The 17,262-nt window shown below is 37.7% G+C and overlaps 1 protein-coding gene across 1 annotated transcript; it reads right to left on the reverse strand.

Moving 5' to 3' along the window:
- Positions 1-5,818: 5,818 nt before the first annotated feature.
- Positions 5,819-7,539, reverse strand: LOC108982334 (crocetin glucosyltransferase, chloroplastic-like). Its single transcript, XM_018953674.2, has one exon. The coding sequence runs from the start codon at positions 7,415-7,417 to the stop codon at positions 5,909-5,911; it is 1,509 nt and encodes a 502-aa protein (XP_018809219.1). The 5' UTR covers positions 7,418-7,539; the 3' UTR covers positions 5,819-5,908.
- Positions 7,540-17,262: the final 9,723 nt, after the last annotated feature.

Consider the following 17,262-nt stretch of genomic DNA (forward strand, 5'->3'; position numbering starts at 1 on the left):
TTCCATTGAAGAACGTGTCTGATGATTCTCCAATGCTTCAGAAAATAACTTTAAATCTTCACCGCTTTGATGAGCGTCATCCACCCTTTGATCAACCTAGCAGACGATACTAAATAAAACAACCAAAGAACGGAACAATGCTTTGTTTGGTTGCCAAGAAAATGGTGGGAAATAAAAGGAGAGAATTAATGGTCAATAATTCTTGGTGGTTGGAAATAACCACGAGATTTGTGAAAAGAAGAGATTCTTCAATAAGATGCAGAGATGCCAAGGCATGATTCTTCTGTAAATCATGCATGGGTATTTGCATTTGAAGGGAAGGGATGAAGTTCATCGAAACAACTATGTAAAGGGAAACCCATTTCTGGTGTGGTCAGGTTTAGCCTTAGATTATGTACTCAGAAGACGTGTCATTTTATTATTGGTTTACGATAAACTCCCCTTATAGGATTTATCGGTCTAAAGAGGTACTCAAGAAGTAATGGTGGTGCCTTTACCTTCCTCCATCATATATCCCCACTATGGAGATATATGATGGAGGAAGGAATCCCCTTAAGCACCTAGAAACTTTTAGAGCTCACATGATGCTGCATGGTTTCTCCGGGGAAGTAGCTTGTAGGACATTTACGTTGACCCTGAAAGGGTCGACACGTGCATGATTTGGGTCACTAGCACGTGGATCAATGGACAGCTTCAGCGAACTGGCCAGACTGTTCCTAACCCAGTTCATGTCCAATCGAAGGAGGTGGCGCCCGTCTGTGTATCTCCTCACCATCAAGCAGACAAAGGATGAAAGCCTGAAGTTATACCTATCTCAATTCAACAAAGAGCGCATGATCACCGACGACGAAGATGAGAAGATAACTTTGGGGGCGATCCTAGGAGGGGTCTAGCCACGATCCCAATTTATGGCAGAGCTAGCCAGAAGGACTCCTGCGACATTGCTAGAGTTCATGGACCGGGCCAACAACTTCATCAACACGGAGGACACTCTCTGAGCATTGACGGAGCCACAAAGGAAGGAAGTGGAGCTTGCAGAGAAGAGGGTGAAGGTCCCAGCCAAGCCCAAGCCCCACGAAAAAGGTGGGAAGGACTCCCAAGAAAAGCGGTAGGAATAAGTCCCGACAAAGGGACCCAAACCACAATATGATCGGCCCACATTCCCCATTCAAAAGGAAGATGACCGGGGGACAAATAAACACGGAAAGCAAAAAAGAAAGGTGGAAAAGGAAATAAAAACTCAACCATGATCAACAGAACTGAAGGTATATTCATATACATATTTTTCAAATTACACTAAAAGCCCATGCAGGCCTGAAAATTAAAAAAAAAAAAAATGGGAGCTAAAATTATGGAGGAGCATCACGGAAGGCTAGAGGTATCTCTTCTTTGCCTAAAGTCTGCATATGGAATTAAGACTGTTTGTTTGGACGGAGCGTTTGAAGGTCGAAAGTGTGAAGGTCAGTCTTGGGGTTCTCCTTCAATTGATCTAGCAGACGCTCAAGACCTTCCTTGTACCCATAGATCCAAGCATCATCAAGGAGAGCAGGAGCCAATCTGAGTTAAGACTCAATGAGATTCGCCTGTTGCCGAGTAGCATCTAGAGAAGACTCCAAACAGGCAGCTTCAAATTGGAGCTGCTGGGTGCTGAGCAGAAGTCCTTAATTTCTCCCCTGACATGGTAATCCCGATATACTTGTGAAGCATTCGAGAACGAGTCTCGACGCCGTGCCTCTTCTCCCTCACTAACGTCTCAACCACCTCTCTTTGTCTATTCAGCCCTTCTTGGACGGATTCTAGCTCACACTCCAACCTCACAACTTCCACCTGGGCATTTCCATTCTCGATAAGAAGAAGATCGAACCCCTGCGGAAGGTCGTCGAGCTCATTCTTAGTGGATTGCAACTCCTGGGCCTTGGACGCGATCTCAAGATCCTTCTCCTTGATCTCTAGATCCCTCAACTGGATCTCTTTGCCTTCAGTGTGATCTCTAGGTCCTTCATCTGAATCTCATGATTCTTCGACCTGATCTCCCAATCCTTCACCTCGATCTCCTTCCTTTGAGCCTGTATCTTCTTATGACAAAATTTATTATCCTTCACCAGAGAGTCACACTGCACGAACATGTCATGAAGGTCGTCGCCCATCTTTTTTGCCTTTAGGTGCATAAGGTTGTTCAAAGCCCTAAGCTCTTCTTCAAGAACTTCCTAGTCCTTAGCAACCATCTAAGTAACATAATAAGAATACACTTACGTTGGCAAAGAAAGGCCTAAACTTTCGAGCTTGTACCACGATTGACTCTGTCCAGGCCTTCTCAAAATCTGGCCCTATCTCCTACTCCTTAGATCCCCCAAAATGGGAAGAGGATCCTACACCCACCAAGGCCAGACCAATTTGGGGAAGTATGGACGGTGAGACAGGCTCCTCCCTACCTTGAGCAAGAGTTTCATCCTTGGGGTCCTCAGCAAGGCTGGAACCATTCTCGGTCAGAGGGAAGCTGGTGAAGGGCTATCCTTCACTAAGATAACATCTATCTTGCTTGGAGAATGTGCCTCGACTTGAGGAGTAGCGGATTCCTGAGATAAATGGTCAAGAGTTGAGATAAACATTAGCAAAAGAAGGAGTCTGAGCGAAGGATACAAGAACAACTACCTGAGAGATCGAAGGAGGAGGGACCACATCCGGGGCAGCCGGAAGGATCAGTTCGGAGACCATTTGGGGGAGATATAGGAGGCGTCATCAAGCATTCGCCAAAGGAAACCTCCACCTCGGCCAACCTTTCCTCGAAGGGACTTGGCCCACCATCTGGCAGCTCACGTTGGGGTACCTCCGCTTGGTTAAGCGTATATTCGAACGAAGGCAAAACCCCCATCGTCGGACCGGACTCACGAGCGATTGGATTACTAAAAGTTATGGAGAAGAGGAAGGCAATGGCAATGTCATCCTCCTTGTCTTCCCCTGCAGAACCTAAAAGAGAAAGAAAATTAACTTACAGAGCGTAACAAGGAGGGAAGAATGTCATAGTTTACCAAATCTCAACTAGGTTACCCATCGGTGGGTTTGCCGGTGGAACTTGGCGGACAGGAAGAGAACTCGTCGTTGGAGTAGCTCGGCGAGAACTACTCTCCCCCTTACAAGAGGTGCCAGATGAAGATGGACGCGTGGAACTCTTAAAGGCCCTTTGGGCAGGAACCAGGGAACCCGAGCCAAAGCCCCCAAGGGCCCTATGACCTTGTGCTTTAAATGCTAAGCGAGGAGCACCATCGTACTCGCTGAAAGGAGACCCCACTAGTGGGCGAAGTGATGAACCAGAAGGCTAGTCATGACTCCGAGCTTGTGGAGCATTTTGGAGTGGCCTGGATGAACGAGAGTGAGGGCCCCCAGCCCCAGGGTGAGTAGACCTAGAGGAGCCTTCGTCCATTCTTGGCCGCTTCTCACAAACACCTTTTGGCAGAGAGGTGGCCCGACATTTTTCCCTAGGGAAAAATGAGGAACCATCAGGAACTCCGGACTGAGCACATGCAAACAATAAGGAAGCATTATATAAAGCTAAATATTGATGTCCATCAGCAACATATCAGACTCAGAGAGGGTGGAGTGAGCCACCGACTAAGACATCACGGTAGCAACCCTAAGTTTTTCTCTTTCCGACAGTTTGATGGTGAGAGATTTGGAACTTGGCACTTTGGCCCTAACTGCTCGAATTGGGAACTCCCGACCTTCCAACTCATCTTCCAGGAACTCACAACCCAGAGCCAAAACAAAAAAGAAACTTCGTTGCCAATCTTTTATCAAAGAATAACGCTTCTCCAGGGAGATGAAGTGTTTCTCCGAAGATTGGGATTGGAAACTGCGAAGATTCCCATCAAGCTGAGTGATGCGGTATACTGACAAAAACTCTCGAGCTGTCAAATCAGAATAGTCCTCTGAGGAACCACCAAGACCTATCCAAAAGGCAAAGCAACTAGCCATCATCAAGCGCCAGGCATTGGGACTATGTTGCACTGGGGCCAATCTCAGGAGGTCCAAAATGTCCCTAACAGGGCGTCAGAAAGGCAATCGCAGTCTATTAGAGAACACAAGAGGATAAAGAGAAACTCGTGTTGCCAGTCCATTGGCATCCATCGCAGTGGTGTGAGGACAAGGAACCTCCAGAACGGTCTCTGGAGGGATGTTGTATAACCTATGGTATGCACGAAGGTCATCACTAGTAATGGTGGACAACCATCGTTTCCCAGCGAAGTAGTTGAAACGGGCTTCAGTATCACCTCGGTTAGCCATAGCAGAAGGAAAGAGAGGTTTGAATTTTGAAGTTTTGAAAATGGAAGGGAAGAGGATGAAGGTTCAAGGAAGAAGATGAAAGAGAGGTCTGAAATGAAAAGGTGGCAAAGGGACAAAAAAGAAGGAAGTAATGGGCTTAAATATGGAGAGAGGATGGCTGGACTTCTAAAACGGTAGCATAAAATCTGAAGGGATGTGTCAGTTATGGAAAATAAAATAAAGTGTCACCAACAAGGCGCTTACCTTACATGGGCCAACGCCGGATGACACGTGCTAGCACGGGAGTCCCTCCAAGGGAACAACTTCAATTAATGAGGGAAAGGACAATCATTAGCTCTACACATGAGGAAGGTGACGCGTCCAAGGATCGTTTCATATCCCAATAACCTGGAGAAGTTGAATGGGTGAATATGCACGTGCATATATCACTATCCTCCATCATTCCAGCACGTGGTGAAGATTTCCATAAAAGCCCCTCGGTTTGAATTCGGAGGAGCACAAAATTATTTTCTTCATAATTTTCAACTCCCAAAGGATGCTAAAAATTTGCGGAGTATGGTGAGGGGAGTTATCCCCTGAGTCAGACCCAGGTCCTGGCCGAAATATGGGGTCTGGGCCGGGCCGTGTAAACTTCTAAGGCCCAACTAAAGAAGATGGGTAGATAGGAAACCATGACAAACATATGGCAATGGAGACAGTCTGGAAACCCACTAGCCGACAGACGAGTACACTCATCGACTCTACATATTGCCACCCAGACATGACAAACAGAGACAGAAAGCTGAGGAAGGCACACCACATTAATGGAGGATATGAAACTTAGAGAGGAAAGCACGGCGCATTAATGAGATGGGAGAAACTTCAGAAAGAAACCATGACACATTCAATGCGACCCGAAACTCGGTACACTCAACAAAAGATCCTATGCCAAGAACAGTCATAGGATTGAAACTAACTTAAACATCGGAGGTACCACAGATCTTGAGGTCCCCTTCTCCTTCTTGTAGGGAGGAGTCTGAGTTCTACCAGCATGGAGTTGCCCAAGCTTGTGAAACACAGACATTAATAGGTAAGATTAAAATACTACTCCCATGTGCATTTTTGTCGTCTTATTATTTTGAGAAATCATAATTCATCCCCAAAGAATAATTTCTTGCAATATGATCTCTAAAATGTAAAATTTTCAACGGCTAACGTTGCAACCATACTGTCATTTTATTACAATCCTGAAGAAGTACTAAAACAATCATAATTAATAGAGAAATGCTAAATATACACATGGGGGCTCACAATAGTAGTTTTTTTTTTTAATTTAGTAATTAATGAAGTATTTTTTAATGATATATTGATTTTTTTTAAATATTTAAAAGTGTTAAAACAATACATGAAAAAAAGCAAAAAAAAAATAATAATAATAATAATTGCACTGTCGGGATCCCCCGTCGTGATCCCTCGTGTGTGGTTGATTTGGAACATACTCAAAAGTGCTTATAAAAAGGAATTGCCGAAGAAATTGCTCTGGAAAACGTGGTACTGAAAAATTAGAATCTTCAATACGGGGCCTAAATTAGAATCTTCAAAGAGCCTAAATTAGCAAATGTCTTCATCAGCAAACATACGTATCTTTTTAACATAAACATCCTCCAATCTCCTCCACAAAAGCTTTAAGATTTTTGTATGAAGACCCACCTTCCCTGGCAGCTTCCCTAGCCAACTCCTTCCATTTCTTAGCATTCCTTCTCAATTCTTCCCCTCGATCCCCACCTCCAGCTACCAATTCCAAGCACCTCTTGATCTCATCACCTTCTACAATGCCATCCTTGTTTGCTGTCACCCTCAAGCCTGTTTTCCACACATCTTCAATCAGTTTTGCGTTTGTTCCTTGATCACTCCACTGTGGGAAAGCAACCACTGGCACCCCAGTGACCAAACTCTCCAAACTCGAATTCCATCCGCAATGAGTCACAAAGCATGCCAATGAAGGATGTGACAGAACCTCCACTTGAGAACACCATGGCACTATCATTCCCTTTTGCTCCAATTCCTTTCTGCAACTCAATCTCTCTTCTTCTGTCTCTTCTTCTCCTTTTTCCTTGGCTCTTATGACCCACAAGAAGGGACGGCCGCAATCCAACAATCCGCGTGCCATTTCCTCCATCTGCTGCTTTGCTAGCACCGCCATGCTCCCGAACGAGACGTAAATGACAGATGAGTTAGGCTTGGAGTTCAGCCATTCGATGTAGTACTCCTTGGAGCCTTGGAAAAGATCTCCGCCAAAAGCTTTATCGGATGGATCCTTTCCGTCCAAAAAGGCCGATGGAATCAGCGGTCCAACCGCAGAAAGATTAAGTTTTTCGATCACTCTCAAGGCTTCGGGCTCTAATCCATCAAAGGTATTGACAAGCACTCTCGGGTTGCTTTCTTTTTCGAGTGCTTCGAATTGCTCTTGAAATGATGGGAGTGCAAAAGTATACGTATTTGAACCAAGCAAAAAGGAGGGAAGGTCACGACCATAGAGCAACGGCAGTCCCGGTAATTGTAACGAGTACGAGGGATCAGTGCCGTTTTTCCTGATGTCGTCTCCATAGCCATTGAAGTAGTAGTAGTATATGTCCAAAACCGTGGCAGGTTGAATCCAGAGAACTGCTGACGGGAGGTGAAGTTCGCGGGCCACGTTCCCCGCCCAAGGCAGGAGCATGTTGTACACTAAGTACTGAAAGGGGCGGCCCTCGTTTGCGCTGGACACGATGAGGTCGGTGAGAGTTTTGGAGCCACTGTGCTTAATCGCGAAGATGTAGTGCTCTAAATCATCAGTAGTAGGCTTAAACCCATCGTCGTAGCCATCGGAGTAGGTGGCGAAGGACAAACCTTGAGGAGCAGGTGTTTTGGTCATGCGACGGTAGGAGGAGACGCTGGTAGCGAGGGTGACAAGCGCCCCCAAGCGAACGAGGCCCTTGGCAAACTGGAGAGCAGGGTTTATATGGCCCTGCGCAGGGAACGTTACGAGGAGTACGTGGGGGTACTTCTCCATGGTGGTGGTGGTGGTGCAAGGTGGTGCTTGAGGGTGAGGTGTTAGTGTTTGAGAGTACTGCAGTCTGGTGGCAAGATAGGCCAGGTCTGTGAAGTTGTGGGACATGCAATTTAGCAGCCATGTGGGTAGGCTTTAATGGAAGATTGGAATAGGGGTTGTGACGTTTGTAGTGACGATTTGGTGAAAGCTAGGCTTTGCACTTTGCTGTCTTCGGTCAATTCAGTTGGCCTAACTAGTACTGTTAATAACGCATGTGTACCATCGATATTACTTTCTGCATATAATTATATAATAAACTAATATTTATATACACATAATCCAATTATTTTCTCCACGACTTTTCATAGACTGGCTAGTCGATCGGTACGGAGTCCAAAATCCAAATCAAGCATGCACTAGACGATTCGACTTTGTATGGAAGTCAGAATGATTAGATAAACTTGACATCTCTTCCAACCCATAAAAAAGAAATAAGACTATCATTTCCTTCCTCTTTCTCAAAGATCTACGTTTTTCTTCTTCCCCTTTAGACCGTAATTTGTTTCCTAATAATATTAGTTTTGAGGTTGCGACGGGCCAACGAATGCTACGGCATATATAATCGATTGGAAAATTATAGATGGAGGTACTACGGGCTCTATCATATATTTTTTTATATATTTTTTAATTATTTTTATATAAATTTTTTTAACAATTTTAAATATTTAAAAAAATTAAAAAATATTTATAATATTATTAAAAAATATTTCATTAATCATGAAGTAAAAAAAATTATTTTTTTATTTTATTTTGTGATCAATGGAGTATTTTTTTAATAATTTTTTTTACTTCTTAATTAAAGAAGTACTTTTTAATAAGTCCAACGTATCACTCTTTAGTATTACATTTTTTCAGGTCCATGACTGTAAGTCCAACGTATCACTCTTTAGTCTTTTAGGTGTCCCTTTTGACTTTATTGTCATGTCAATTTTATTAGACAAATACTTCAATTATAAAAGATTCTTTCAAAATTAAAATCTAAAATTTTAAAAATTTTAAAAACTTCTCATCTTATTATTATAGATTTTTTAAATTTTCACATAATATAAAATATATAATTTAAATTTTTTAAATTTTAAAATAAAAATAATATTAATAAATATATTTTAACAATATTTATTCAACTTTTTAACTTTAATCTCAACTCATCTTATCTTTAAAAATAAAAGAGATAAAAGTAATTATACAAACTAATATAATTTAATATAATTTATTAGATTATAAAATTATTTTTATTATAAAATAATTTTAAAAAATCACATAAAACAAAATCAATTTATATGTTTTTTTTTTATATAATCATTTTATAGCTAGAGCACTTTTTATTTTATTATATATTGACACGGACGAATAGGGTTGTAACGGATCTGGTGTTAGACAAAATTTGAGACCTAACAAGCATGCATCGGTTTTTTATTTTCAAGAACCGATTTCGCACTAGTTATTCCCCTAAACTGGTACTTTTGGTTTGATCGTTTTGATCCGATTCGGTTTGATTTTTCGATTTTAGTATACTATATTATATATTATAGGTTTGTTCGACTGTTCGAACATTCAAAGTATTTAAAAAAGTATTTTTCAACCAAGTGGTTTTATAAAGCAAAGCAGAGGGAAGGAGAATATGGAAGAATAAAGCAAAGCAGATAAATATGCACAATTATAGGGAGGCGGTTGAACCGACCATATGCATGAATGCGATGCAAAATAAGGAAAATGAAACAGATAGTATGAAAATAAACATATTCATAAACTTGTAAATACAAGGTTTATGGCACCAGGTAGAGCAGTATTTGCTCTTGGGTAGTAGGGGAGTTAGGCAGAGAGCTTTACAAAGTAGAAAGCTTACAAGATTGTTTCTGCTAAAATTGTCTCTGCCTAGAAATGAAATGAGGTTCTCCTTTTATAGAGGAATGAGTCCCTGTTACAAGAGAAATCCGTGAATAACAGCTGTCATTACTGTTTAGGCACGGGAAAATGAAAAGCAAAAGTAAGTCCGTGAGTGAACAGTGTCAGTACTGTTTAACCACTGGTGTCATCATTGTGTCTGGCGGCTGGATGCTGCTTTCGGCACAAAACGACAAAGCTTGTTTAAAGGAGATTGGTCAGTAGATCTATCCATAAGTCTTCTTTGAACTCAAGTAGTAGTCTTGACAGAAGTGGATCTTCTGTCTGGTAGCAAATAGCAATTATTCTTCGTCTGTGTAGAACCCAGAGTTACCGAAGATATTGCTGTAAGAAGCCTCTGATGCAGTGTCTGAATCTTCATTTTCAGATTTGCTCTGAGACTTTGATAGTGATTCTTTTAAAATGTTGATTAAATCCTTTTTATTAAGTCCGTCAAAGATATCAGATTTCTTTTTAGACTTAGAGGATTTAGAGGATGAACTGTCCTTCCAGGATTTTGTTGGAGAAGCGGGGGCCTGAATTAATGGATATTCAGGAGCTTTGGATGGTCCAGCCATGATTTTTAGAAATTCTTTAATATTCTGCAGGTTGGGAGCAGATTGGGGAAAATCCTTGATCAGTAAATCAACAATTTTTTGATTATGAGCAAATTTATCCCACAATTTGGTGAAATAAACTCGTGTCATTACATCACCATTTCTTTCATAATTCCATTTGAAGATCCACGGGAGGTGGTATTTCTTACAGAAATGTAAAGTATGGTGAAATTTTCTGGAATGTTGATCCAGAGTTGGACCAACGATTTTTGAAAAATGTTGATAAGCTTTTAAGAGCTCATCAGGAAGATTTTCAGGAATTAATCTATATTGGTTCCACCATTGGATGAACCAAAGAGGAAAATTTTGTTTGAATTTTTTATCAAATCTTATGAACCAGGAGTGGCTCATATCAGGAGTTTGGAAGAACATGAAGCGCTTCCAAGCATCAATATAGTCAAAATAAGAGAAAGCAGTGTCTATTTGGTCAAGTCGTTTAGTAGAAGATGGGGAGGATCCCCATTCTACTTGGGTGATGACTCGGTGAATATAGGCACTGTGAAAAATCAGTTTGTTGGTACAACCTTGTCATAAATAGGTTTGATAACCAAAGAATTTGTTTGGATTAAAATACTGGAATAGAACTGGAGATTTTTTAAAGAATCTTCAGGAATCCAGTGGAAAAGAGTAGGAAAATAAGAAGAAGAAATTTGAAAAACATCTATATATATCGTGCTATTGGGCTCGATATGAAACAGATATGAAGAGAAATTCTTTTTCAAGTAATCAGATTTTCCTTTTGGGAGGAAAAACTGGGGAGTAATAGGGATTTGTTTTGACTCAATTGCTTTCGCATATGGGTCAAAAGTAGTAGTTACCGCAGACGAGAAAGTCTATGGTAGAACAGGTTTGCCAAGTGGCTGGAACCTGTTAGCAATATCTAGTGCTGTGGAAACGGCACTGGTAGTAGCAGATCCAGCCTCACTCTTGATGAGGTTTATACTGGGCATTGGTGGTGGTGGATTCACCTTTTTCTCTCTCTCTCGGGTTTTCTTCTTGCTGGCCATGATGGGGTTTCTGCAAGAATTCACGGGTGAGAAAGTCAGGGATTGAATTTTGTGTGCCTTTGATGTATTCAATATCAAAATAAAAAACACTTAAAATAGCTTGCCATCGTGCAAAAATATGTTTTGATGCAATGTTTTTAACATCTTTTTCTAAAACAAATTTTGCAGACATGCAGTCAATTCTAACCAAAACTTTTGATTTAAAAGGTCAGATTGAAATTTAGATATACATAGTACTATAGCCAAAATTTCTTTTTTAATAGTACTATATTTTTCTTGTGCAGGGTTCCAGGTTCCAGAATGGAAACGAACAATTTGTTCAGATGAACCTGGTGAAACACATTGTTTCAGAATGCCACCATAACCAATGTCTGAGGCATCAGTCTGCACGATCTTGAAAGAATCAGAAGTAGGGATACCAAGGCACGGAAGAGTTTTGACATGTGCTTTGATTTTCCTTACTAAATTTGTATAGATTTCTGTCCAAGAAGGAGGATTGGAAAGAAGTCGTTTAAACAAAGGACGACATTGTTTCCTCATATCCTTGTAGAAATCAGCAACATAATTGAGAGATCCTAAGAACCTCTGCAATTGTTTTTTATCAAGAATGACATCAGGGAATTTGTCAGCAAATTCGATGGCTCTTTGGATTGGCCTGATTTTGCCTTCAGAAATGTCATAACCAAGGAATCTAATCTTGGTTTGAAACAATTTGATTTTGTTTGCCGAAACAACAAGACCATTGAATCTAATGATGTCAAAGAATGAATTCAAGTGTTTCCAATGTTCATCAATAGATTTAGAAAAAACAAGAACATCGTCGATATAAACGATGGTGAAAGTAGAGAACGAATTAAAAATATCGTTCATGATATTTTGGAATTCACTGGGAGCGTTTTTAAGGCCGAAAGGCATGACGTTCCACTCGAAATGACCAAAAGGGGTAACAAAAGCAGTCTTATATCTATCTGACTCGGCTATTTGGATTTGCCAAAAACCGGACTTAAGGTCAAACTTGGAAAAGACCACTGCATCACTCAACCTATGAATTAAGTCTTGTTTATTGGGAATAGGGTACCTAATCCACTCTAAGACTTTATTCAGGGGTTTGTAATTGATAACTAGACGAGGGGTACCACGTTCTAGTTCAGCATTTTTCTGGACATAAAAAGCAGGACAAGACCAGGGTGACTTGCTTTTCCTGATAATGCCTTTATTCTGAAGATCAAGTATCTCCTTTTGACAATATTCCAGCGTCTTTCTATTCATCTGAACAAAATTAGCTTTTGTTGGAATATTGGCTTCATTAAACCCTTTAATGTATGGGAGAGAAACTATGTGTTTCTTCCTATACCAAAAAGCATTGGGTAAATCAGAACAAACATCCATTATTAAACGTTTGTTAAAATCTTCAATTTTTGAAATTAAAAGAGAATTGGATAATTGTTCAGAAATATTTCTGTACTTGATTTCCTGTTGGAGGAAATTCAAATGTTTTTGTTTTACTAAAAACAAAGATTTCTTGCTTTTATCCGAATCAATTTCAAAACGAGAAGCAAAATGAAATTTTACCTTTTGACCAAAAGGGTCGGTAGTGATACCGTCTTTCTCAGTCATGAAAGGATATAAAGAAGAGATAAAAGGGATTCCCAAAATCACTTTGTCAGACATGTTTTTGACTAAAACAGAGGGAATCCGAAAACAAATATTATCCTGGCAAACATGAGCATTATTGAGCTCATAATTAATGGTCATCTTTGAGCCATTTGCCGAGAATAATCTTTCGGTTGATTTTTTGAAATACTTGCTAGGAATGAGTCCTTCTTGAATGCAATTCAAGTCTGATCCGGAATAAATCATAGCAACAACAGAAAATTGAAAATCATGAGCAACAATAATATTAACTCGAGAAAACCATTTAGGAGGAATAGTATGACGAATTAAACAAATCTGGTTGTCGGCAGGTGAATCCTGTTGACTAGAACCAGCCTCAGTTTGCTCATTATCAGAAGGAATATCTTGATCAAGTTGTTTGTCAATCTTGATTAATAAAAATTCTTATCTTAAAACTTCGTTCTCAGATTTGAGGTTGTTTATTTCAGATCTGAGATCTACAATTTCTTTTTTGACAGAATTTATTTCAAATTGTAAATCTGAAACAGAAATATCCTTGGGTTTTTTCTTTGAAAATCTCTCCAAAGTTTCTTGAAAATTAACCCTTTGATTAGAGGGTTTTGGATCTTTACGAACCATAACCTTCTTTAGCTTTAGGAGATATTCTTCCTTAAGCTCAAGGTTAGTAATTTGAGAAATCAAGGTTAGCAAAAGATTTTCTTGTTCTTCATCCTTAGTTAGGACATTGATTGTCTTACCAGGAGGCTTACAACAAGTAGAATTACAATTGCAACCTAGCTTTAAGTCAGAGGGATCAGGAGTTGTAGCTTCAGAGTGATAATCTGAATCACTAGAGCTATATTCAAGCATCTCCGATGAGGAAAACGAATCTGTTTCTAGGAGTCGAAACAGTTCTTCTCTATCATGGGGATTGATATCCATCTGGCTAAGCTTCTTTTTAAAAAGTTTGGCTTTCTTGGGACATTTATTAGCAAAATGCCCAGTCTTGCCGCATTTATAGCATTTTCCAGAAGAATCATCTTTGGAATTTCTGAAATTCTTTTTCTTAAAAAATGGTTTAGAAAAAGATTTTTTATAAGTTTTCTTATAAAATTCATCACGGGGTTTTCTCCTGAAACCACCATGAGGTTTAGCAATTTTGTGCTTTCTTTTAGATGGAGCAATACTAGGAAGACCGAATTGTTCACAGAAAGTGCCCATTTCATATTTTGCCTTCTTACTATTTCTCATCTGTTCACGAAGCATTCTTTGATCATGACACATACTAATGCCAAGTTTCTTAACAATACTGAAGATATCACCATAGGTGTAATCCTCGTAGTTAAGTAATCCATCAGCACCAATAAGTTCTTCCTTGACTTTATAGGCAAATAGACAAGGTAATCCATCGATAAATTTCTCCTTCCAGTAAGGCTTTTGACTATCGTCACGAAGCATTACTCGAGAAATAAAAACATCTTGATACCACCTATAATCTGACATCTGATGACATCTGAGATTATTCAACTGGTCGCTGACGCGGCTAGTTACATTAGATGGTGTTCCAATAAAATGTTTTAAAATAGTGAAAATCAAAGTGTTGATACTATCAGGATGTGCCATCCCAATATTCTCATCAAAAATAGGTAAACCTTCCTTATTACATTTTACTGCATGTTGGATGGCTTCCCTAGCATCATTGGTTAGATACTTATCCCACCAATTCCTTAAAACACCAGTAAAACCTTGTGTTAAAATTATAACAATATCTGGTTGTCTAATGTTATTGTTGATATATGTATTAGCAACCATTGACATTTTACTCATGGTATTAATGATTTCTTGTTCTGAGAATCCATCAATATTCCATTCGTAAACTTTGTCAGCAGAGTAAGAAGATTGGTTTTGAAAAACTTTTTTTTCAAATTGTAAATCAGGAGGTGTGGGTCTGGAGTACCAGTTCTTCGTCAGACTCATTGGTTTGGATCCTTTTGAAGAGAATCTGGCAATTTCCAGATTTTGAAAATTCTTTTCAATTAGATCGATATCCTTGTCTTTTGGATCAGAAGAGTATGCTTTCCAGAATGTTTTGCAATGGCTTTTGGATCTAAATTCGTTTTTAAAATACGATAATAAATCCTGAAAATCAAATCAAGAGGTTTACTTCCTTCAATCATATGATATCCAGAAGTTAAAATATTTAAAATCAAACATTTCAAAATATGTTTGTCCGTCAGAGACAAAGTAATGTTTGGAAAACAATCAAAATGGACTGGTCCTTCTGATAAAGAAGACTGGACCATTCCAAGAATGCTATCCTCAAAACCGAGGAATCTGCTATCTCTTAAACAAAAAAGAACAGAAGCATTGATGCCTAACCTTGTTAAAGGCTTAGCAGCAATTTGCACAGAACCTATGTGAATATATTTAAATCCCTAATTTATGTATTTTTCAATATCTTTTCCATTAAGGAGATAACATTTTTCATGGGATTTAGATATACTATAGGTTTGTTCGACTGTTCGAACATTCAAAGTATTTAAAAAAGTATTTTTCAACCAAGTGGTTTTATAAATAGAAGATGGTTTAATATCTGGGATCTTCCACGATCCTAGATTAGGAGATAGCTCTTCTCCATAAGAGCAATCCTCTTCATTTGTATAATATATAATAATGTAGTGATAATATATTATAGTATATTATAATATATATTATAATTGTATTACAGACTATAACGATATATTACAATATATAATATGGTGATATATTATAATATATTATAATATATAGTGATATAGTATTAGTATAACTATTAATATGCACTATATAATATTAGTATAACAATTAATACAATAAATTATAGTGATATAAGATTTTAAAATTTAATATTATATTAATTAGTAATTTATCATACAATACAAAACTATTTTATATATAATTATATACTATATATAAAAATTATATACTATAAAAAAATTATAATATATATAAGTCGGTAAAGTTCGGTCCGATTCGGTTTTAGAAAAAGAAAAGTCGAAATTGGACTGATTTTGACCGGTTTTAAGAAAAATAAAATTAGTATCGGACTGAACCAAACTCAGTACTAGACCAAACCCATCGGTTTGGTTTATCAGTTCACCGGTTTTTATTTTTTTACACTCCTAAGAACGATTTTGAGTACCAGATCATGGGTTCCCGATTATTACCCGAAAATATTTCTAGTTTTCTTTTTAGCTAGGAGAAGTATAATACAAACGAAAGTTATCTAGCAAAAAATTTATTTTGGGTTTGAGTTTTAATTGTTTTTGCTGATTTCTCCATTTATCGTAATTATTTATGAGTTTTTAAACTTCTCTGAATTAGTATTTCCGTCAATATGGTGTAATTATTCATTAACAGCGTCCCTCTATGATAGGTTAATATAAATAAAATAAATAAAAGAAGCAAAAATTGCTAACTCTGAAGTTCCGAACTAAGGATTAATATATGATTTATATATATCCAGTACTCGGTTTTTCGGATTCTGGACCAATCCGGAATATTATAAGTTGGTCCGGATGAACATTCTTTAAGTACTGATTTCATTATAAAAAAATAGGACCTTTGAGATAAATTATTTACGATGAGAATGATCATTTGAGATAAAAATAGACTCATTTTAACAGAAAATAATTTTTTTGATAGGAAATAACTGGCAGGAAATAAACTGTTTTCTTGTAGTGTTTTAGCGATGATATTGGATAAGTGATTTTTGTTTTATTTTCATTTTATTTATTACTATTATTTAATTTCTTTCACGATGTAGTGGACACTTTATTTTGTTTGTCAAATTAGAAGTAAAACAAAACACCTTTCTTTCTGATGCCTTTATTTAATAAATTTTGTTTGATTGGGATACTAACTTTGGAAAATATTATAAACAGATCAATGGTTGAATAAAATTTGTCTTACCTGCTGTTTCTTAGTACACGTGGCCGCTAGTAATGCTATATATAGTCTTAGAATGTATAAGTATCATACAGTTATTTTGAAAAAAATAAGATCTATTATTAAAAAATTAATTTATCTTTTATGTAGGTCTAATATTTATTTATTAAAGTGATTGTACGATATTTACACACTCATAACTACAACTATCATTACACGTGATTTTATATATGCAAGCATGCAGGCAATTAATCCTACTCCATTTATTAAACTTTTGTAGCAAATTTAGATACATTTGACTTGGCGTATATAAATTTGTTACAAAAATGTATCAAATTAACGAATATGATTAAAATTAAATGACAGAATTTATGATGAAGAATATTATAATTACTCGATACTAATAAAGTAATTGCTTACATAAGGCATGACTTCACGCAACAAAAAGAAAAAAATTAAAAAAAAATACAAATTAATGAATCTCTTGTTTCTAGAAATAATGGTGTTCGTGTTTAATTTGGCAATATTAGAGATTGACATGAAGTTAAAGAAGTTGGTTAAGTACTTTGTTTCATATGGTAAGTCTGTGTGAACAAAAATCGTCATGTATAACGTACGTGTGATCCACTCTCAGGACTTTTCTTCTTTTTTAATGTTTGGTTCTGTGAATCGGAAATGGATGTTTACTAAAGAAGTCGGAAAATGGTCCAACCTGTCTCTTCCAATTACCTTGTGCTTGAATGCTTGCTGTGACTTACACAGTACTCTGAATACTATTTTATCTTTGTTAATTAGAGCATTTACATTGACTTCTTTAAATAATATTTTATTTCTAAATTTAATTAATTTTATCAATTGTTAG

Source organism: Juglans regia, chromosome 7, assembly GCF_001411555.2.
Source record: "Juglans regia cultivar Chandler chromosome 7, Walnut 2.0, whole genome shotgun sequence".
NCBI lineage: Eukaryota > Viridiplantae > Streptophyta > Magnoliopsida > Fagales > Juglandaceae > Juglans > Juglans regia.

Coding starts and splice junctions, on each gene's coding strand:
- LOC108982334 (XM_018953674.2), bottom strand. CDS start 7,417: ATGTCCCACAACTTCACAGACCTGGCCTATCTTGCCACCAGACTGCAG.